We start from the raw sequence: 23572 nt of genomic DNA, 5'->3' as shown, positions 1-23572 counted from the left end.
AGGGCTCAAGAGTTTCAGATAAACATCCAGAGTTTTGCATTGTTTATCTAGCCTAGATCCAAACTTTAGATTTTTTTAGGTTTGCTCATCACTACCATCAGCTTAGCTTGCAGCGGTGCTGATAGAATAAATCAGAAAAAAATAACAAAAGATCATCTGATTGGGTTTATAGCTCCTATTTGGTCAGGATAGAGATTAGGCCCAGAAAGTGGAGGCTGGAGAACTTCCTTAGTAACAAGAGGAGATGAGAAAGCTGTCCAATCTTATTGGGGCCGAGGCCAGATCAGATAATCAAACATTCTGAGAAGCTGAGGGGCCTTGTCTGCCAGTCTCACCATTGAGTCCAGTTAATACAGAGAGCCAGATAATGGAGGGATAAATGGAATTCTACTGTACTTTATCAGAGCTCTGAATGAAATTTCAATGAGCCTTGACTAGGCCCTACATTAAATCAATTAATCTTTGGCATCAGATCAGACTGTTGGCATCAGATCAGACTGTTGTAAAGAGGATATTTCTGGATCCTTTAACCTACTGTAAACCCATATGATCATGCAGAAAGTCATTATTATTTCAGTTCATAATTTCATAGCTCTTAAGGCCAGGAAACACCATTAACATTATCTCACCTGATCTTCTGCTTGACACAGGCTAAATTACTTTACCAAATAGTTCCTTTATCTAGCTTTTAACCTCTGATTAACCTGTAGCATATCTTTTAGAAAGTGACAATCTTTTAGAAAGTAATCTGATCTTGATTTAAAGATTGTAAGTGATGGAGAATCCATCATGTCCATTAGCAGAATTATAAATGAGCACAATTCTTACTGGGCTAGAAAGCTATTTTAATAGAAACCTATCTAATTCTCTGAAAATTATGAAATATTAAGAAACTTGTGCTTGTGTGTAAATTTTGTTAGTTCAAACCAATAAACTATCCACCAATGAAAATAAGAAGTTAAGTCCTTTCCAAACCACAGCAGAAGCCATGTTTGAAAACAGTTAAACATGTTCTTAACTTTACTCATGAAAGTAATCTTACTGACTTCACGTCAAGGTTCAAAACAGCTGGTATGAAGCTATTTGCCATACCGCCAGCTCTGAGCAGTTATTATCCTGTGTTAGAGTCTCAACTTTAATTTTGAGGGGTGTATCCAACTAGGCCTCCCAGCGAGGTTCCTCTGCCTCCGGGTCAGTGGATGGCCACTTCGCCCCACTTCAGCAGGGACTAAAACAAATTCCCAAGTCAGTAGTCCAATATCCCAGCCTTGCTTCAGATCGGGACGAGAGGCAAACTATTCAGAGCCCAGCCTTGCTTCAGGTGAGGTAACAAATAAACCCCGTTAAAGAGCCCTGGGCCCTAGGTCAGGGTGGGGCAGCGAACAAACACAGGTATAAGCAGTTCAGCAGTCCCAAGCCTTGTTTCAGGCGGGGCAGCAAACACACAGAGTTCCGGATACCCTGGCCCTAGGTCAGGGCGAGACAATAAATACACAGAGGTATAAACTGATTCAGGGTAGGGCGGCAAACAGACAGACAGTTTAGCAGTTTAGACAGCACAGGCCTTGTTTCAGGCTGGCCCGCAACCAGACAGAGTTCAGGAGGCCCAGCCCTCGGTCAGGGTGGGGCAATAAACAAACAGTTAGTTCAGGCTCTGGCCCTGCTACAGGATGGGGCAGCAAATAAACACAGCAACAACAAGTTCCTTAGCCAAGGCCTTGGTTCAGGCAGGGCAGTAAACAAACACCATCAGTTCCAGAGTTCAATAATAAGCAGTTTGTTCAAAGGCCCTAGCCCTGGTTCAGGGTGGGGAAGCAAACAATACAGTTTGTCTCCTGGTTCAGGAGGAGTGCAGGCACTTCGCCTGTGGTGGTAGAGGGGGGGATTGCCACCAGGTAGGGGGGTGGCAGGAGGAGATGCAGGCCCACCCACTCCACTGCGTCCTAGCCCAGGGCCCTAATTAAAGCAGCACAGTTGGCTGTGGGGTCAGTGGGGGCTCTAGTCCAAAACGTGCTGACTTGAGGCACTTAACAGTCCTCCCTATTCCCTGGGCCACTTCCCGTCTCCCCCTCGGCATGTACCCGGGTTTCTAGCCGGTCTCTCGAGGAGACAAGGGTGCTTGCGTTCAGCTGGGGTCCTGGTGGTCCAGGCCAGTCCTTGGCTGCTTGCAGGTCCAGTGGTCCTAGCCAGTCTTCCGGTACAGGCCAGTGGAGGCATTCAGGCTGGTCCTCTGGGTCAGGCACAGTAGGAGGACCAGGCCAAGCCTCGGCCTCCTGGGCACGGAGCACTGAGCAGGCCTCTGGTTCCTCTGGAGGCTGGGCCCAGACTGAGCCCTCAGGCCTGGCTTTTACTAGCCCTGCCTCCGGACTTCCGGTCAAGTGACTGGGAGGGGTTAGGCTGTGCCCAAAATGGTTCCCGGAGGGATTCCTCTCCCTCTGGATCAGTGGGCAGCCAATCTGCCCCACTACAGGGGAGCAGTGGACACTGTCCAGGGTTCTCTGCTTGGTGTCCCCATCTGGTTCCCTTGTTTTACACCTGTGACCTGCACCCCTTGACCCTTTAATCATTATTTGTCTCCCGTTACCAGTTGGACATGGGTCCAGTTGTCCCTCCCGCAAGGCTGGGGCCACATGTTTTCAAATAGTGCCCCACTACAGGGGAGAGAGAAAAACACCAACCCTAACATTTTGGTTGTTATTCTGAAGTAAACCTCAAAAGTATAAACTGAGAGCTGGTCCACAGTTAAAGTGCTGCAGTAGCACAGTTGCACCTCTGTAGCCCTTAGTAAAGGCATTACCTACACTGACAGAATAGCTTCTCCCATTGGGTATTCCACCTCCCAAAGAGACAGAAGCTATGTCGACAAAAGAAGGTGTCCCATTGAGGCTACATCTACACTACAGAGTTTTTTCGGAAAAACAGACATTTTTTCTAAAAAAAAATCACTTACATCCACACTGCAATCACATTCTTTCGAAAAATAATCAAAAGAACAGAAGAGTTTTTCCGACACTGATAAACCTCTTTCTACGAGGAAGAAGCCTTCTTCCGAAAGAGCACTTTTGTGTGTGGACGGGGAAGAAGGAGTTCTTTCGAAAGAAGAAGAAAGAGGAAAAAGCACAGGTGCCCTGGTGGCCACTCCATCCATAGTAATCACAGCTTAAATGTGAGATAGCATCCATTCAGTGTGGCAGTGTGGACACACTCTTTCGGAAGAAGTTTTTTCAGAAGATCTCCTCCAGAAAAGCTTCTTCCAAAAGAAGCTCACAGTCTAGACATAGCCTGACATAGCACTGTCTGAATCAGGAATTAGGTCAACGTAACTATATCACTCAGGGAAATGGATTTTATAGTTATTCTATTAGGGCATGTCTACACTAGGAAATTATTCTGAAATAACTAACTTCAACTTACCTCCCACTTTTACAGAATCAAAATACAGTAAACTTCCAATAATCCAGCACCTTTAGAACCCAGGGGGTGCCGGATTATCAGATATGCTGGACTATCGGAAGGGGGGGCTATGAGGGGTCTGGGGTGGGATGGGGGGGATGTCACCCCAGGCCCCTCATAGCCCTCCCTTCCGATAGTCTGGCTCTGCCCCAGGCGTCCCTGATTCAACCGCTGCTGGTCAGTTTCAGCAGCGGCTGAATAGGGGACGCCTGCAGAAGAGCAGCTGGAGTGCTGCCGGGTTGGTCCGGTAGCGCTGCCCCTCGGCGCTACTGGACCAACCCGGCAGCACCCCAGCTTCTCTGCCCCAGGTGTCCCCAAGTCAGCCACTGCTGATACTGATCAGTGACTGACTCCAGGAAGCCCGAGGCAGAGCTGCTCTGCCCCGGCTTCCTGGAGTCAGCCGCTGATCAGTTTCAGCAGCAGCTGAATCGGGACGCCTGGAACAGAGCAGCTGGGGCACTGCTGGGTTGGTCCCCACAGTGCTGCACCTCGGCGCTGCGGGGATCAACCCGGCAGCACCCCAGCTGCTCTGTCCCAGGCGTCTCCAAGTCAGCTGCTGCTGAAACTGACTAGCGGCTGATTCCAGGAAGCCGGGCAGAACAGCTCTGCCTCAGGCTTCCTGGAGTCAGCTGCTGGTTAATTTCAGCAGCGGCTGAATCGGGGACAGCTGGGGTGCTGTCGGGTTGGTCCTGTAGCCCCGAGGGGCAGCGCTACGGGACCTACCCAGCAGCACCCCAGCTGCTCTGCTCCCGTCTTCCCGGATTCAGCCGCTGTCAGTTTTAGCAGCGGCTGAATCGGGGAAGCTGGGGGCAGAGCAGCTCCAATGGTCCAGCTGCCCAGAGCACTTCCGGGTTCCTGATGGTGCCGGACCATCAGATGCAGGACCATCAGAGTTTTACTGTAGTGTGTTCCCACTACGGGGAAGCATCAAAATTAGTCCAGGACAGGCTCCATTAATGTGGACGCACTACCTTGACTCAGAGCTCTGGAGCTTCTTTTCCTTCCTCTGTAGCATGGGGCATGGATCACTTGCTGGAGGATTCTCTGTATCTTGGGGTCTTCAAACCATCATTTGAGGACTTCAATATCTGAGATATAGGTAGAAGCAAAATGCAGGCCAATGTAGCACTTTAAAGACTAACAAGATGGTTTATTAGATGATGAGCTTTCGTGGGCCAGACCCACTTCCTCAGATCAAATAGTGGAAGAAAGTAGTCACAACCATATATACCAAAGGATACAATTTAAAAAAATGAACAAATATGAAGATATAGGTGAGAGGATTATTCCAGGAGTGGGTGGGTGAGATTCTGTGGCCTGCATTGTGCAGGGGGTCAGACTAGATGATCATAATGGTCCCTTCTGACCTTAAAGTCTATGAGTCTATGAGCTCCAGGAAGCACTGGGGAGTAATTAGGTCAAATTACTCTGGGGAGTAGTTATTTTGAAATAGTGGCACTGGAGCATCCACACTAATGCTTTTTCAAAATAACTATTTTATTTCAAGGAAAGCCAGAGTACCTAGTGTAGACCAGAGGTTAGTGTACAACAAGTCTGGGTTTAACTGATGCAGAAATGTCAGCGAGTTTTCAGAGAACTGGAACAATAGCTCTGAGAAGTGTGAACTGCCCCATTCATCTCAATAAGGTGTTATATGCTCAGTGGTCATGATTTAAAGGGTTTAAATGAAATGCGTGTTTTATTTCTTATGTCAGAAAAGATATGGGGAATTGCAGATATGCAAAATTCATTGAATAACATCTCATTTCAGTGCCAAAGGTGTTTTGACATTTGAGATATATCACAACTTATTCCCCCACCTCCATCCCAAGCAAGAAGGAGTTATGCTAGCTTAATGAGCCCAGCAGGGGCCCTGGGTATAATTCTCAAAGGGGAGCCAGTTTTGTTCAGAGGGACGCCTACTCGTATTTTGTTCATCAGCAGGACTTACTCTGAGTGGCATCTTGTTTTGATGGCACACATGGATCGAGCATATTTTCTTTGAGGAGCTTGGAAGAGTACCACCACTCTTTTTATAACTCAATCTGGTTCATGTATAAGTGTTTGCAGGACTGTGGCTTCTGAGCACTGTTTAAGTATGGCTAAGTCTAGCACATTTTCCCTGTCCAGAGTGACAGATTGTTTTGTTTAGAGAATCATGTTGTAACTATGCTATGCTAGTATGTAGCCATATGTCTACACAGCAACATAATTTCGAAATAACTACCTGTATTTTGAAATAACTTAGACCGCGTCTACATAGCAGGCAGTTATTTCAAAATAATATTGAAATACTGTCAAACTGGAGGACTCCTTACTCCAACTCCTGCAACCCTCATTGTATGAGGAGTAAGGGAAGTTGGAGAAGAGGACTCTATTTCGCAATAAGTGCTGTGTAGAAAAACCCAATTTCAAAATAAGATACACAATTGGCATAGCTCATTTTGCATAGCTTATTTTGAGTTAAGCCCTGCTGTGTAGATGCATCCCTAGGGTATGTCTACTCTACCCCGCTAGTTCGAACTAGGGGGGGTAATGTAGTCATCCGCAGTTTGCAAATGAAGCCCGGGATTTGAATTTCCCGGGCTTCATTTGCATGAAGCCGGCCGGCACCATTTTTAAATGCCGGCTAGTTCGGATTAGGCTTCTAATCCGAACTAGCTGTACGCCTCGTTCCGCTAGTTCGAACTAGCGGGGTAGTGTAGACATACCCCTTGAGAATAACCTTTATGCCATTTAAATAATTTTACAACTTTGCTGCACTTATGGAATAAGTCTATCAAAATTCAACAGTGCTCAGGTTATTCTCTAAGGCTATGTCTAAACTACACCCCTCTGTTGGCAGGGACGTAAATTAGATGTATTGAAAATGCAAATGAAGTGGGAATTTAAATATCTCATGCTTCATTTGCATAATGGCGGCTACCGCTTTTTTTCGAAACGGGACTTTTTGAAAAAAAAAGGCAGCTTAGATGGCACATTTTCGACAGAAATGCCCTGTTTCAAAAGATCCTGTACGCCTGTGAAATAGTCGTGCAGTGTAGACATACCCCCTGGGGGAGTCTACACAGCAGGGCTTAACTCGAAATAAGCTATGCAAATTGAGCTATGTAGCTTATTTTGAAATACCATAAAATCGCGAGTATAATGCACACTTTTTCCCCACGGTTTTTAAGGGTTAGAACCGGGGTGCACATTATACATCGGAGATAATTTGTACAATATTTTTACCTCCCCCTCCCAGCCAGGCTCCAGGACATGGCGCAGCATGTGAGCAGCTGGACAAGGCTCCTCCCCTTACCCCCCGCAGGCGCGAGCTCAGCTGCCCTGCCCGCCATCTGCTCACCTTGTCTGGGAGCCTGGCTGACCTCACACCTGCCGTGAGGGCCCCCTGCTCAGCTGCCAGCGCGCCAACCTGACCTTGCGCCTGCCGCGGGGACCCTCTGGCCAGCTGAGCTTGTGCCTGCCGCAGGGTCCCCCTGCTCAGCTTGAAGTACCGGCAGCTGAGCAGGGGGTCCCCGCAGCAGGCACAAGCTCAGCTGGCCAGGGGGCCCCCACGGCAGGCACGAGCTCAGTGCGTCACATGAACAGCTGGGTGGGAAGAAGGTTTCAAACTCTGCCGCTGGCTCCCCAGTGCTGCACTTGCTTTTCCCTGGCGAGCCTGAAGGTAGATATACGGTAAAATCACAAGTATAATGGGGGTGCGCATTATAGATAAGAGCTCAGTTTATTTGAGAATTATAACGTTTAAAAGGTAGGTGCGTATTATACATAGGTGCGCATTATACTTGAGATTTTACGGTAGCTTATTTTGAAATTGTGAGTGTCTACACAGCACTTATTCGGAAACAGAGCATTCTTCCTCCGACTTCCCTTACTCCTCATACAATGAGAGTTACAGGAATTGGAGTAAGAAATCCTCCAGCTTGACAGTACTTCGACATTATTTCGAAATAACTGCCTGCTCCATGGAGCTGGAGTAAATTATTTTGAAATAACGCTAGTTATTTTAAATAATGCTGATGTGTATACATACTGTAAGATGGCTCTTTTGAGACATGTTCGGGAAACCATTCTAGATCCTTTCTAGAAAAACATTTTCTCAGTTTGGAAGTGATGGGTACAACTGAGGAAAGTTTAGTTGTGCTACATTATCATTTAGCATCTGATTAAAGCAACCATCTGTTCTTTTAATTTCTATCAATTAGGCTGCAATAATATGAAATCATTATATGTTTCCCACATGGCGAATATCAAATATGTTTATTATCCCTTCTTGGGAACAACATTACCCTTATTCAAAGGCTAATACTATGGCTGTCCAAAAGAACAAAAATAAGTAAAGTTGTTGGTTTTATGTCAGTGTTGTTTTGTTTTGGAAATAAATCCTTGAAAGCATGGTAAAAGAATAATTAATGTTGGTGTCTTAAAATATGCTTATTTTCCTACAAGAATATTTTACACTAATTCCACAGTAAGCCATTCAAATACCCTTTTATGAATTATATATGAGAACAATTTCATATTGGAAACCCAGAGTAATCTTAACTTTATTACTAAGACTTGTAAAATTTTATTTTACTCTTTAATATTATCCAATCTAATGGATAGCATAAAAACCTTACATAAGAGCAATTTCATAATTGTTAATGTGGCTTCTCATCACTTAGAGAAATTAATACAAGATTTGCCAATTCAGATAAACTTTAATGAAGTCACTGGGTATTTAGGGCAGTAGGCAGCAGTTATTAAAATGAAAGATGCACTTCTGTAGATGCCATCCAGAAGGATTAAAGGACACAATTCAGGGTGACAAACTCCAATTTGACCTACTTTCCCTCCATCTATTTCTTTTCAAGTTTATTATTTTTTATTTCCTCAGATAAAATGCTTCAGTAATGTCTCCTATCATAGGCAACTGGTGCCTGCATGAGTAGGGGGTCCAGGGTGCACCACACAGAGGAACAGGGAGGTGGTATGAGGGGGTACCTCTGTTAGCAATTAAGATTTTGGTTGGGGTACTGGGGGTCTCCCATATAAATGTAAACATAATGTTATTCACAATTGATGGTGATTAATTTGATAAACCAAAATTGTTGCTGGTAAAGTTTGTAGAAGGCAAATTGATACCATTGTAAATAATAAGGAATAGGTCAATTATACAGAGTGATCTGTATTACTTGATAAACTGGTTTCATTTGAATAACATGTGTTTTAATATAGCTAGATGTGAGGTCTAGGAACAAAGATTATAGGTTATAGTTGCATAGAGTTTAAGGCCAGAAGGGATCATTAGATTATCTCTCTCAATTGTTGTATATCACAGATCATTACATTTCCCCAGATACCCGTATACTGAACTAAAGCATTTCAGTCCTCAAAAGACTCAATGATTGTGTGCCACAAAAAAAGAACAAGAAAGTGTAAGGTGCCACCGATAACCAAGGCCCATGCAGGATGGGACTGTGTTCTGGAAAGCATTCAGAAAGAGCATCAGATGTGAACAATCAGCATTAGTTACTCTGGCTAAGACTAGCATGCTTTTTGGATGAATGAACAGAGGAATATCAAGGAGGAGCAGGGAGAAGGTGTTCCCTTTGCATGCTGCGTTACTGAGACCATTACTGAAATATTATGTCCTGTTCTGGAATGGGAATTAAAAAAGAGCTGTTAAAAATAGGGAAAGGTTTAGAAAAGAGCTGCAAAAGTGATTCAAGATCTAAAAGATCCACTTTACAATCAAGATTTAGGAAGCCATTTAGTTTATCCAAGAGAAGGCTAAGAGATAAATTGTCCGTAAGTACTTGGTGTCTAATAATAGAGGCAGTCTTTAATTTAACAAAGTAAAACAATATCAAATAGTTGGGAGCTCAAGATAGGCTAATGCAGACCTTAAATAATGGACAAACTTTTTAACAGTGATAGTAATTAACCATTGGAATAATTTATTTTGTGGTTGTAGTGGTTTCTCCATGGAAGTCTTGGATCAAGCTGTATGTCTTTCTCAAATATATGCTCTAGCTCAACCTTAATATATGTGCTTCATATAGGAATTGCTATATAAGTGGATGATTATAACAATTCTCTTCAGGCCTTAAGACCTATGAATCCACAGTCTATTCATTCTGATAGTAAGGTGAAGTTGTACAGTGGAGACAGCAGGAGACTGAGGGGGACCGGGACTTATGGATTCTGCCCCTGTCTTTTCCACTGACCCACGTGATATTTGACAAATCCTTGACTCATCTGTGTGACTCAGTTAACCCATCTGTAGAACAGTTATAATAATAATATTAACAATATCGGTCTACCTCACAGTTGAGTTCTGAGTAGTAGTCAGTGTTTGTAATGTGTTTTGAGGTCCTAGTATGAAAGATACTATGTGAAAATCATGGTCCTGATTTTTCAGAGGTGCTGAGCACCAAAAACTGCAATTGAAGTTAATAAGAGCTGCAGGCACTTAGCATCCCTGAAAGTCAGGCAGTAAAATTATTATAATTATCAAGTTTCCAAGGGATTATTACATTCAATAGGAAGGAAAAATAAATGTGGATTATGAAATATATTTTGACAGTGTTTTTTTATTAACTGGCGTGAGTGTGATTTCTCTGCCTCTCTCCCTCCATTGAAACCTGCTAACAGCAAACAAACAAAAATCTTAAATTTCTCTGAAAAGATGCATATTACCAAAAAATCCTTGTTTAGCATATTAAGTAGGTAAATCAAAAAAAAATAGATTTTGCTAGAGCAAAACCAAGAATGATTAAATTAAATATGTCTGGTGAATAGAAAATTCCCCAAGATCAACAGGATAATAAATGCATGTCATTCTCCATCCTGGTACATTGCTAAACACTTTTGAAGTACAGTACATAGAATGCTCAACACTTAGGCTTTGTTGCAGCTGACAGCCTGTCGGCTTTAATGAAAATGTTCTTCGTTTAGAAGGTGACAGGAATTACATACGTTTCCCTTTATTTTTGTCATCTTTTATGTCTAGCATTTTTATGGCTTAAAGGAGTTGGTTATAAAAGTGTTACATAAGTATGTAAAATATATTAAGAGAAAGAGGAAGAGAAATGCTTTAACCCAGTAATTACACACAGTGTGTGTTGGTGAGAAATGTATACTGTGTGATCAATCTGACATGTGGCGATAGCGCTTTATTTTTAGTTATCTTTAAAGAGAGAGGGGCAAAAATTCCTCAATAATGTAGTAAAGGTTTTATTTAATAGCTCCCTTTCTAATATCCTATTGTGAAATCATTTAAATAGTGTTAATATTATGTGTACATTCAAAGAGGCAAACCCATTTTCCTGGGGCTAAGGCTAGAAGAAGATTACCTGTACATTAATAATTCCTTATTTCAAAATAATTGTGTGTAATACATTGTTCAGATCGTGATCATTTACAATTTCTCGGCTGTGCATAGAATCACAGAACACTAGAACTGGAAGGGACTTTGAAAAATTGTCAAGTCCAGTCCCTTGCCCTCATGGCAGGACCAAGCAGCATCATAGACATAATGTGATATTTCTCTAGCTTTCAGACAGGCTTAAAAAAAAAGACTAAATTTGACTGGCATGTGTATATAGGAGTATTTGAGAACTTTTGCAGGCTGGAATAAGTGAAAGAAGTCAGAGGTGCAAATGAGTGGTGTGGGGTCTTGGAGTGGCTCATATATCCATCCATATATGTCCCTTATAACAACAATAGGCAATGTACATGTGTCTCAACAAAAGATTCCTTTTCCTATATTGGTAGGAATAATATGTATTAGGTGGGAGATGTTGTGGCAATTCAACTTTTAAACCCAAGTTTTAAACCCATGTATATACAAAGACAAGCACGTGTGTAACTTTACACGTGAGTGGGACCGCTTGACTGCTACCAGCCCCACTGCTGCAGGGTGTTCCCCAGGGTTCGTGGCTCAGGCCATCGGGCCACTGCCAGTCCTGCTGCTGCCGGGGATTCCCCAGCTGGGGTGCTCGGCCGCCCTGTCCCGCTACTAGTGCTGGCATCACTGTCACTGGGGATTCCAGCTGCCAACCACCACCAGCCCCACTTCAGCCCGGGGGTTCCCCAGCAGAGGCTGCCCAGTCATCCCATCCCCACTGCCACTAGGGTTTTGGTGAGATTCCTTGCTGGGGCAGACAGGGGTTCCCCAGCTGGTGCTGGGACTCCCTGGTCACCTGTCCCTGCTAATTCTGGGGGTTCCCTGGCTGGGCCAGGAGTTCCCTGGCTGCTGCCTGGCTCAACTAACGCCAGGGATTCCCCAGCCAAGGCGGGGGGCTCCCCAGATGCCGCCTGGCCCAGCTGGGGCTCCCCAGTCCCTGCATTGCTCCTGCCTTCTCCGGGGTTCTTTGATCCAGCAACATCTGTGGTTCAGCAGGGGAGGTTCAACCTGTATCCAGCCCAAGACAGGGAAGCTAATGATCTGACCAGAAGACCAAATTTGGCGATTAATCTGGTTATGTACGAACCAAGGTCCATTGCGCACATAGTGCTGAGAAGAAGTAATAGAAAAGAGTGATTCCAGTCACTTTTGGCTATTTGTACATGCAATTACTTTATTCTCATACATAGTTAGATAAATGAGATGGTTACGTCCATATCTGTTCACTTAAATTTCTTGAAATTCATTCCCTTCAAGTGTGATCATTAGAGTTAAGGGTTAGCCCCAACTGAGATTAATAAGAGCAGCTCGCATCTCTGAGAGCAATCATGTAAGGCTTCCTGCAGTCACAGGAAAGCATTTGTGCATTGGTTATGCAGTTCACATCATGATGATTTCTCTGCAAACAAGGAATGTAAACTTTTTAAAAAATGAAAAGTCTAGATTCTACAGACATGCTGGTCAGATACTTCAGAAGTTATGGATCTGGATTGTGGGCTTAGTTTTTGGCATGATATGGCCCGTGTCCCTTTTAGCACAGATATTGGAATCTTTACTAAGAAAAATATTTTAAAATCTTTCACAGAAGTTAGGTTGCCAAGTAATGAGTGCAGGCAGAGGAGAGTAGATTGCACAGTTGTATTTCAGGGTGTGTAGGCTGTAAACACCATGGCTACGTCTAGACTGGCATGATTTTCCACAAATGCTTTTAACAGAAAAGTTTTTCTGTTAAAAGCATTTGTGGAAAAGAGCATCTAGATTGGCACGGACGCTTTTGCACAAAAGCACTTTTTGCGGAAAAGCGTCTGTGCCAATTTAGACGCGGTTTTGCGCAAGAAAGCCCTGATGGCGAAAATGGCAATCGGGGCTTTTTTGCACAAAACAGTTTTTAGCTGTCTACACTGGCCCTCTTGCGCAAGTACATTTGCGCAAGAGGGCTTTTCCCCAAACGGGAGCAGCATAGTATTTGCGGAAGAACATTGAGAATCTTACATTAGATCGTCAGTGTTCTTGTGCAAATTCAAGTGGCCAGTGTAGACAGCTGGCAAGTTTTTCCGCAAAAGCAGCTGCTTTTGCGGAAAAACTTGCCAGTCTAGATGCAGCCCATGGGAAAGGGAAGGATAGTTAGCATGGTGCCAGGGGAGTAACGAAGAGTAACATGGTGGAATTAAGCAAATAATATGTTCACTGAATACCAGTGAAACACCATGGAACAGCCTTCCTAAGAAGTGGTAGAAGCCCCATCACTGCAGGCATTTAAAAGTAGACTGTGCAAATAATTAGAAAATGTAATGTAGAGGACAAGCATTTACTAGCCAGTGAATGCCCTAAATCAGGGCTACTCAACTTTGGAAGCCCCGGGGGCCACAATGATACTCACAGCACATGCCGAAGGCCGCAACTTAAGTGTGGTTGCATAGACATTCAAATAATAGCTTCTTTCATGCTGACGGGCATGAATACAAAGATTAAGGCAAGATTACACAACACGCAGGACCCATTTAATTCAGTTCTGCTGATTTTAATAAAATGCAATATTTCCCTGATTTCCACCCATATGATGGCACTTTCAATAAGCACTGACAGTTCAGGAATTGAACTACTAAAATGCACCTCAACAGAAGACCATTATATTGACTTGCCATTGTGGAGTGTGTTCCCAGTGGAGGCCATGTTCAAAGGATCTCACCTGTTGAGCCCCATATAAACTCAATCCTCACCACAGGACACAAACAAACAGGCTGCGGGCTGGATGTGCCCTACTGGCCCCGTGTTGAGTAGCCCTGCCCTAAATGATCTAATAGGTACTTTCAATCTGCTTTCTGTGTTTTCACCACTTCCAAGGTTTGTCAGTAGAACTGTTAAACTGCTGTATGAGAGTAACGTGAACAGCCAACAAATTCCTATTTGGCTAAGGTTTACTCCTGGAAAAGAGCTTGTGGTCACATTAGTAAGCTCTTAAGTAAAAGAAATGGTGCTGATTATTCTTACTGAGTTACTTTTGCATTGTTAGATCAACTATACCATTTTCTCCAAACATTGTAATGAAAAATATTCCAGTATTTTAAAACACAAAGAATGATTTTTCCCCCTTATGAACTTTAAATTGTATATTTCAAGCATAATTGTACTGCTCTGAAATACTATTTCCCAGGAGGTGGTGTCTGCCTTCCACTCTGCTAAGAAGCCTATTTTGTTTCAAAGTAATGTGGGCTGAAACACAAACCCTGTGCATTTTGGTAATTAAAATTTTCAAGACAATATGAAATAGATCTGGTCCCTGGATAGTCCAAAAAGTAAAATAGCTTCATCTCAGGGTAAACACGTCATGTTTTAGGTTTGAGTATACTCCCAGAATGCCTCCACAGATATTCCCTCGCTGAAAAGCCTTTCCCCTCATTCTCTCTATGACATTTGCCCCATGTCTATCACAGCTGCTCAGGTTGAGCACTGAGCTCTGCATTTGATCCAAAGTGAGCAGGAGCTTGATGTCCTGTATATTTATGTTTCAACAGGACTTGTCAGCAGCAGCTCAGTATAATGGTTTAAGCTCTTTTGCAAAAATAAGGAAAAATAATAGATTCAAAATTCAGCCTCACCCTTCTTCCATTGGAATAGGTGGCAAATATTGTCTAGGCTTTTAAGGAAGCAGGATCAGGCTAAGACAGTGTCATATCACAGGGAAGGCAGGCAGGCAGGAAGGAAGGAAAACATTAGACTTTCTTTCTTTTTTTCTTTCTTAACCTGTGATATGGCACTGTCTTAGCCTGATCCTGCTTCTTTCTAACTCACTATATCTTGTTCCAGAGGTCAGGCCTAGGCTGTCTACAGATTCTTTTAAAGTTTTTAGATCACTGCTGAAATGGGATGGCTCAAGTAATTGTCTTCCCCACAAATACCATTTTATTTTGAATAATTGATTCTTAGAAGTGCTTATACCTTGATCCATTTGCAAGTCCCCTTCATATTGCTAATCACAGACAAATTCGTATACAAACCCATGTCTGGTTAAAAGGAAGTGTTCCTCACATCCTTTTTACTGAATATTGGTTTATAGCTGCTGTCATTCCTGTATATTTTCCACCATAATTTGAGAATTAGGATAATCTTTTGCAATATGCACGTACAAATGTTCTCATTTGTACATGCATATTATCAAACAACAGGAGAACAATAGTTCACTTAATATTGCTATATATAATTTATCTCTTCATTTTATAAAATGCAGTAATATGTAGGTCTACAATCCTATCTTTGATAGGATAACGAGCCTTGTGGATAAGGGAGAAGCGGTGGATATCATATACCTAGACTTTAGTAAGGCATTTGATACGGTCTCACATGATATTCTTATTGATAAACTAGGCAAATATAACTTAGATAAGGCCACGATAAGGTGGGTGCATAATTGGCTGGATAACCATAGTCAGAGAGTTGTTGTTAATGGTGCTAAATCCTGCTGGAAAGGGATAACAAGTGGAGTTCCGCAAGGGTCTGTTTTGGGACCTGTACTGTTCAATAGCTTCATCAATGAAGTAGATATTGGGATAGAGAGTACGCTTATTAAGTTTGCAGATGATACCAAACTGGGTGGGGTTGCAACTTCTTTGGAGGATAGGGACATAATTCAAAATGACCTTAGCAAGTTAGAGAAATGGTTAGAGGTAAAAAGGATGAAGTTTAATAAAGAGAAATGCAAAGTGCTCCACTTAGGAAGGAACAATCAGTTCCATACATACAAGATGGGAAGCGACTGTCTAGGAAGGAGCATGGCGGAAAGGGATCTAGGGGTCATAGTGGACCACAAGTTGAATATGAGTCAACAGTGTGATGCTGCTGCAAAAAAAGCAAATATGATTCTAGGTTGTATCAACAGGTGTGTTGTAAGCAAAACTCGTGAAGTCATTCTGCCGCTCTACTCTGCACTAGTTAGGCCTCAGCTGGAGTACTGTGTCCAGTTCTGGGCGCCACATTTCAAGAAAGCTGTGGAGAAATTGGAAAGGGTACAGAGAAGAGCGACAAGAATGATTAAAGGTCTAGAGAACATGACCTATGAAGCCAGGCTTCATGAACTGGGCTTGTTTAGTTTGGAAAAAAGAAGATTAAGGGGGGACATGATAGCGGTTTTCAAATATCTAAAAGGGTGTCACAAGGAGGAAGGAGAAAATTTGTTCCTCTTGGTTTCTGAGGACAGGACAAGGAGTAATGGGCTTAAAGTGCATCAAAGGAGGTTTAGATTGGACATTAGGAAAAAATTCCTAACTGTCAGGGTGGTCAAATATTGGAATAAATTGCCAAGGGAGGTGGTGGAATCTCCCTCTCTGGAGATATTTAAGAACAGGTTAGATAGACATCTGTCAGGGATGGTGTAGACGGAGCTTGGTCCTGCCTTGAGGGTGGGGGGCTGGACTCGATGACCTCTTGAGGTCCCTTCCAGTCCTATGATTCTATGATTCTATAATTCTATACAATTCTAGATGATTCTTCTCAGAGGGAGCTGGGTGGGTGTTCTTATGAATGTTAAAAGTTGCACCGCATTCAAATTAGAATGCTAGATACCACATGATAGAAAATATTACTGTAAAAGCAACTCTGTATTTTCTTTTTATCCCATGTCTCTTAACTTCAATTTTTTCTAATGGAAAAACTTGGCAAAACCTATCCTTTCTCTGAAAGGAAGCTTGCTTGCATCCTCACTTTGTTTGTTTGTGTGTTTGTTTGTTTATATTCCAGCAATGCTTGGAGGTACCAGATGATATCCGCAAGCACCCTTGTGCTTAGTGTTGTATATATATAAAGTAAGATATAGTCCTCATTCCCAAAAGGCTATGCTCTAAATAGAAAAGGTAGACAGAATGAGGAGAGAGTATTATCACCATTTAATGGATGAGGAACTGAGACACCAATGGTACATCTACACAGCAGTGTTATTTTGGAATAACTGACATCATTTCAAAATAACAAAATGTGTGTCTACACAGAAAGCCATTATTTCAAAATAATGTTGAGCTGGAGGACTTCTTACTCTGACTCATGTAACTCTCATTTCACAAGGAGTAAGAGAAGTTGAAGGAAGAGTTTTCTTCCTTTGACTTTCTTCTGTAGAGACAGCGCCAAAAGCCAAATTAATATTTGTGACCATATTTTCCTAGACCAGATACAGGACACCTAATAAAATTGCTCATATTTAAGTGAATTCAATGGCAATTAATCAGATCTATACAATGCAAATGTTCAAAATAACATTAAGTTGACTGAGTGTAACCCACACACCTAGGCTGTGTCCAGACTCCATGCCTCCGTCGACGGAGGCATGTAGATTAGCCAGCTCGGAAGAGGGAAATGAAGCCGCGATTAAAATAATCGCGGCTTCATTTAAATTTAAATGGCTGCCCCGATCTGCCGATCAGCTGTTTGTCGGCAGATCGGGAGAGTCTGGACGCGATGCCCCGACAAAGAAGCCTTTCTTCATCGACACAGGTAAACCTGGTTTCACGAGGCTTACCTGTGTCGATGAAGAAAGGCTTCTTTGTCGGGGCATCGCGTCCAGACTCTCCCGATCTGCCGACAAACAGCTGATCGGCAGATCGGGGCAGCCATTTAAATTTAAATGAAGCCGCGATTATTTTAATCGCGGCTTCATTTCCCTCTTCCGAGCTGGCTAATCTACATGCCTCCGTCGACGGAGGCATGGAGTCTGGACACAGCCCTAGTGTGGTTCACTGTCCCATGCAATGGCACCTAGACCACAGGAACAGCTAAGAAAGAGAGACCTCTGCAGCATGGGCTGAGAGCCAGCTGGATTTTAGCTCAGAGGGTAGAGGCTCAGATACTAAGCTGGCAGTTACATGAGCACCCATTAAAAAGATAAACTGCATTTTTATAACTAATAATAGGTAAAAAATTAAACTATATACTTACAATTAAATGGTTACTGCTCTTTCGAAGTGCCTGCCTTGTCCTCATCTTGCTGTCCAGCATGGTTGTAGGTGTGCTGGGCTGTGAGGTGGTGGGAAAGAAATGTGAGCTGGGGGGACTAGGGAGTGGAAGTTCTAGGCCTCAGCGGTGGGGCTGTGAGCAGGGGTGATGTGCAGGGTGCTGTGCTTCTGGCAGGGCTCCAGCAGGCTCTGTCTATAGGGAGTCGAGGGGATGTTGAGTCAAGGGGCTGTGGGGCATGGCATGTGCCTGAGCCACTGTGTTCCTAAGAACGGCCAGTTTATAAGTAATGGCCTTGTGCTGACCTGAGCAGAGCAGAGCTGCCCTTGCCATCCATTCCCCTTTGCCTCTAGCTGCCCCCTGGCTCTGGGGATGGGCATCCCAATGCACTGCTCCGTTATCCCCTTGAAGGGGGATCCCTCCATTATTCCTCCCATGGACTCTGAAGGCTTCTCTCCCATGGGGAGCTCCAGGCACACAGGATTAAGCCCTGTTGCTCTCATCTCATGTCTTGAGGGGGTGGGAGGGAGCAAGGATAGAGCTTCAGCTGAAGTGCGTGCTGGGGATTAGAGCCACTGGGAATGGGGGCTGTTGCTGGGAAGTGGGGGCCACCAGGTATGGGGGCTGCTGACCCATGGCAGGCGCTGCTGCAGAACGGGGCTGTCGGGGGGCTGAGGGTGCAGCCAGCCAGGGGGACTGCCAGGGAAGAGGGCTGTGGGTGGAAGGGAATGGGAGCTGCAGCCAGCAGTGGGGGCCACCCGGGAACGGGGCTGCTCAGGAGATGGGGCCTGCAGCCAGTGGTGGAGGCTGCCAGGGAAACTCCGTGGTGAGGGGTGTTGGGGAAAGGGGCTTCAGCTCTGCAGGGGCGCCAGCAGTCAGGGCTTCAGCCCCATGTTCTGTAAGTGCTGGCAGACCTCCCTGTTTCTTTAGGTGCACAGGGGGAGGGGTGACACACACTCCATATGCCCTACTCTTCACAGTATATATACAGGCTACCAGTCTCTGTCTGGTTTCTATCTCTCTCTGCACCCTGCCACACTCCAGATATCACATGCTGGTCTCCTGCGTTTACAGCCAGCCACAAACAGAAGGCTGCTGTGGCTGCGCTGCGGGGCATGCACATATGGGACAATTTGCCCCTTTAAAAAAAAAAGTCGGGATGCCTGCAAGAGAGCTTAAATAAGGGACAGTCCCAGTAAAAACAGGATGGATAGTCATCCTATGAATTAAGCTATTTCAACTTAAGCTACGCAATTGACGTAGCTGAAGTTGCATATCTTAGGGTGTGTCTAGACTATATCCCTCTTTCGACAGAGGGATATAAATTAGACACTTCGAAATTACAAATGAAGCTGCGATTTAAATTTCCCGTGCTTCATTTGCATAATGGCGACCGTGGTTTTTTTCAACACAGGGCTTTTTGATAGAAAAATGGCAGTTTCGAAAAAGAGTTTTATTTTCAAAAGATCCATGTTTAAGCTGCCTTTTTTCTATTGAAAAGCCCAGTGTCATTGGAAAAAATAACCCCAACTATACATATAATATGTTGGGGGCTAATTTAACTACAACTAATCAGAAAAGAGATCTTGGAGTCATCGTGGATAGTTCTCTAAAAACATCCACGGGATTGTGCAGCGGCAGTCAAAAAAGCAAATAGGATGTTAGGAATTATTAAAAAAGGGATAGAAAATAAGACGTAGAATATCTTACTGCCCCTACATAAAACTATGGTACGCCCACATCTTGAATACTGCATACAGATGTGGTCTTCACACCGCAAAAAAGATATTTTGACATAAGAAAAGGTTCAGAAAAGGGCAACTAAAATGATAAGGGGTTTGGAACGGATCCCATATGAGGAGAGGCTAATGAGACTGGGACTTTTCAGTATAAAAAGAGGAGGCTGAGGAGGGATATGATAGAGGTATATAAAATCATGAGTGGTATGGAGTGGGTGAATTAAGATAAGTTATTTACTTGTTCCCATAATATAAGAACTAGAGGTAGCAGGTTTAAAACTAATAAAAGAAAGTTCTTCTTCACACAGAGCACAGTCAACCTGTGGAACTCCTTGCCAGGGGGGGCTGTGAAGGCTAGGACTATAACAGAGTTTAAAAAAGAGCTAGATAAATTAATGGAGGTTAGATCCATAAAAGGCTATTAGCCAGGGGGTAAGGAATGGTGTCCCTGGCCTCTGTCAAAGGCTGGAGATGGATGGCAGGAGACAAATTGCTTGATCATTGTCTTTGGTCCACCTCCTCTAGGGCACCTGGTACTGGCCACAGTCAGCAGACAGGCTACTGGGCTAGATGGACCTTTGGTCTGACCCAGTATGGCCATTCTTATGATTTTATGTGTCCAAAAAAACTGCGGCCACTATTATGCAAATGAAGCACGGGAAATTTAAATCCCAGCTTCATTTGCAATTTCAAAGTGTCTAATTTACATCCCTCTGTCGAAAGAGGGATGTAGTCTAGACATACCCTTTATGCGACCTTTGCCCTGCTGTGTAGACATACCCCCAATAGATTAAGTGATTTGTCCATGTTCATACAGGAAGTCTGTAATAAAGCTAGGAATTGAAGCCAGGTCTCCAGTCTTCTTACCCACAAGACTAACTTTCCTTTCAAAATTTTGTTCATTTTTACTTGACAGTGTTCACCTCTTTGATACAACCAGGTTTTCATCACCCATGATTCTTAAGATGCACTGGATAGCATTGCTCCTCCTTATTTATTTCCCATTATTGTGGTTAGAATTATCAATTAGCTAAACACAACATGGAGAACAGGTCTTGTTCATTCTTCTGTGTTGTGTTTATTGTCTAATTGCCTGGTTCTGTTAGCACAGCAAATAAAAAGATAAAAATTGCAAAAACCTGTATACAACGTGTGCTTTTGTTGTTGTTCTTGGTTAAAGAAGAGTGGTTTAAATGAAATGGAAACACATATATTTACATATTATATGTAGAGTCATAAACTTTACTGCCAGAAGGGACCATCCTGGTCCTCTAGTTTGACCTCCTACATGTTGCAGGCCACAAAATCTCACCCACCTACTCCTGAAGTAGGCATATAACTTCTTTCTGAGTTACTGAAGTCCTCATATCATGGTTTAAAAACATGTGAGTTCCAGAGAGCCATTTACACTAATTTAAAGATGCAAATGACCCATTCCCTATGCTACAGTGGGAGGCAAAAAAATCCAAGGGTTTCTGCCGATCTGACTCAGTGGGGAATTCTTCCTCAACCCCATATACAGTGATCAGTTAGACCCTGAGCACGCGGACAAGACCCACAAGGCAAATACCTGGCAAGGAATTCTGAATGGTAACTCAGAGCTCTCTAGTATCCCATTTTTGGCCATTGTAGATATTTGCTAGTTGCAGTTGCAAAAAGGCCATATGTCATTGTAGGTAATCTCAGCAAACTTATCCTACAATCAGAGGGTTGGAAGAGACCTCACGAGGTCATCAAGTTCAACCCCCTGCTACAAGCAAGACCAATAATATAATATAATATAATATAATATAATATAATATAATATAATATAATATAATATAATATAATATAATATAATATATTAATAGTTTACAAATTAGAGAAGAATCTCCACCACATTTCTACAATTTAAGGTACTGTGGGTCAAATGATAGAACAATTCAGTCCTGTCCCTTTTTAAAGAGCAGCCTCTGTTGGGCTTCCTTTCATCCTGAAATTAGATTTTGCTTAAAAAAAAATGTAATAATATTGCTGGGGTTTTTTTTCAGTCTTTGAATTTGAAAGCATTTCCCTTTTCTTTATCTATATTTATCTGAGCTCTTAATCTATGCTTAAAGCCCATAAGTCTCCCATTGCAATGTCTCTTCAAGTCATCTGAGGTTAGCTTTGCTGTCTTTGTTTTATATTCTGAGGTCACACTTGAAAGAGACCCCAGGGCCTTCTCAGTGCAAGGTTCCAATCTTTTTCCACATAGATCCCCCCTGCTGGAGATCTTTCCAGATCTGGGTGTAAAAATTTTCTGTTTTTGCAAGTTTCTCTCTAACTGCATAGGTCTCTCTTTATCTCATAATCTTATCTGAAAATGTTCTGTTTGTTTGCTTCTGAACAATGAGACCAATGTAGATTAATATTGTTTTATTATGAATATCCTCCCAGATAATTATTCTGGTGTATATCATTCCCCAGGTAAATTACTAGCATAAAATAATACTCTTTGACATTTAAAGTAGTTGACTCAAATTCTTTATTAGAGAAGTCTTGCTTATATTTTATTTAAAACACCTCTCTGATACTCAGAGCTATAATAACCATGAGTATGAATTAGTGATATCTTTCTTTGATAATCATATGTCATATTTTTCATATATGTTCTTATACTTTTATAAGCAATCCACCTGAATTAATTTCTAGGTAGGCATCCATAAATGAACACTTTAAAATATAAGATTGGCAACATAATTAATATCTCTAGACTCTGATAAGGAAAACGTTATTTTTATTGTTGTATTGTTATTTTATTGTTTTGCCTTCTGAGGTAAAAAAAAAAATGATGAGGCATTCTGAACACAGTAAACTCATATGTCTTTCAGGATCTAGATTTCTCATCACATCCACGGGAGCCTTGTATATTGTAGATGTACAGAATGAAGATGGATTGTATAACTACCGATGTATCACACGGCACAGATACACTGGAGAAACAAGACAAAGTAACAGTGCAAGACTTTTTGTATCAGGTACTTTGGAATTTCTTATACTCACTAATCTGTCTGTCTGTCTGCAAGTTCATTTGTTCAAGAATTCCCCCTACATGGTGAGAACTAAGACAACTGTATTTGATATGCAGCTTCTTCTAGCTCTAACTTAACGCAAGGTCATGGTTTGGTTGTGCCAAGAAAACAGGAAGTGCCAGGAATGAGACTGTTTTCCGTAACATAAAACGGAAGGGGCACAGAGAGGAGGGACGGGATGCTGAGTGGCGCAACTGAGGGCGCTGAGCCCGCAGGGGAGAGCTAGACTGCACAGAGACCACTGGGGGCAGCCACACCACCAAGAGAGTGACCAGCCCTTGCCTGCCACTTGCCTGGGTACATATCCCTCCTTTGCCCAGGACCCCCTGACCCCACCCAGGAGCCCCTGCTGCCCCCCAAAAAAGATGGAACCGTGGCCTGGCTCTGGGCAGACTGCAGGCCATGGGGACAGGTAGGTACTGAATGCTGAGGGAAGCCCCCAGAGCCCTGCCCCACTCACACAAATAGCTTGCAGATGGGGTGGGGGGCATTGGAAGTTGAGGCCAGCCCTCAGAATGTCACCCCACCCAAAAAAAGCTGCAGGCCATGGCTGGGACCACTGAAGGCTGGAAGCATCCACCAGAGACTGCCCCCAGGCAGCCTTTAGGCCATGGGGGGCACTGCAGACTGTGGAAGCCCCCAAACTCCACCCCTCTCCCACAGTCTGCAGGTTGCGGAGGGGCACTGCAGGCTGGGGGCAGTCCCTGAAGGACAGCCTGAAGGCTGCAAGTGGGGCTACTGCTGGTGGTGGAGCTCCAGATCCCTGGGAGGAGTTCCTATCCAGGGAGCACACCACAGTCCCCCCCAGGAACAGGCACCATCCTCACCACCATGGAGCCCTTCCACACCAAGCCCTGTCCCCGAACCTCCCACCCGCTGCTCTCCCTCCTGCACCCCACCCTCGTCCCTGACACCCACCCTTGTCCTAACTTCCTGCACAGGCCTCTTCACTCCCAGCCCTTGCCCTGAACTTCCCCACACTGAACCCTGTGCCT

The 23572-nt window shown here is 43.5% G+C and overlaps 1 protein-coding gene across 2 annotated transcripts in view; it reads left to right on the top strand.

Annotated features, from left to right (window-relative positions):
* The window catches only part of DSCAM (DS cell adhesion molecule), a 695768-nt gene that overhangs the window by 393572 nt on the left and 278624 nt on the right, over nt 1–23572 (top strand). For both annotated transcript variants that reach the window (XM_075912112.1, XM_075912115.1), the window contains exon 4: nt 22377–22523. In XM_075912112.1, the coding sequence (XP_075768227.1) occupies nt 22377–22523 (147 nt within the window). The remainder of the gene's footprint in view (nt 1–22376; nt 22524–23572) is intronic.

Source organism: Pelodiscus sinensis, chromosome 1, assembly GCF_049634645.1.
Source record: "Pelodiscus sinensis isolate JC-2024 chromosome 1, ASM4963464v1, whole genome shotgun sequence".
Lineage (NCBI taxonomy): Eukaryota > Metazoa > Chordata > Testudines > Trionychidae > Pelodiscus > Pelodiscus sinensis.
Note: the sequence above shows the minus strand (reverse complement) of the source record. Positions and strands in the feature narration are given on the sequence as shown.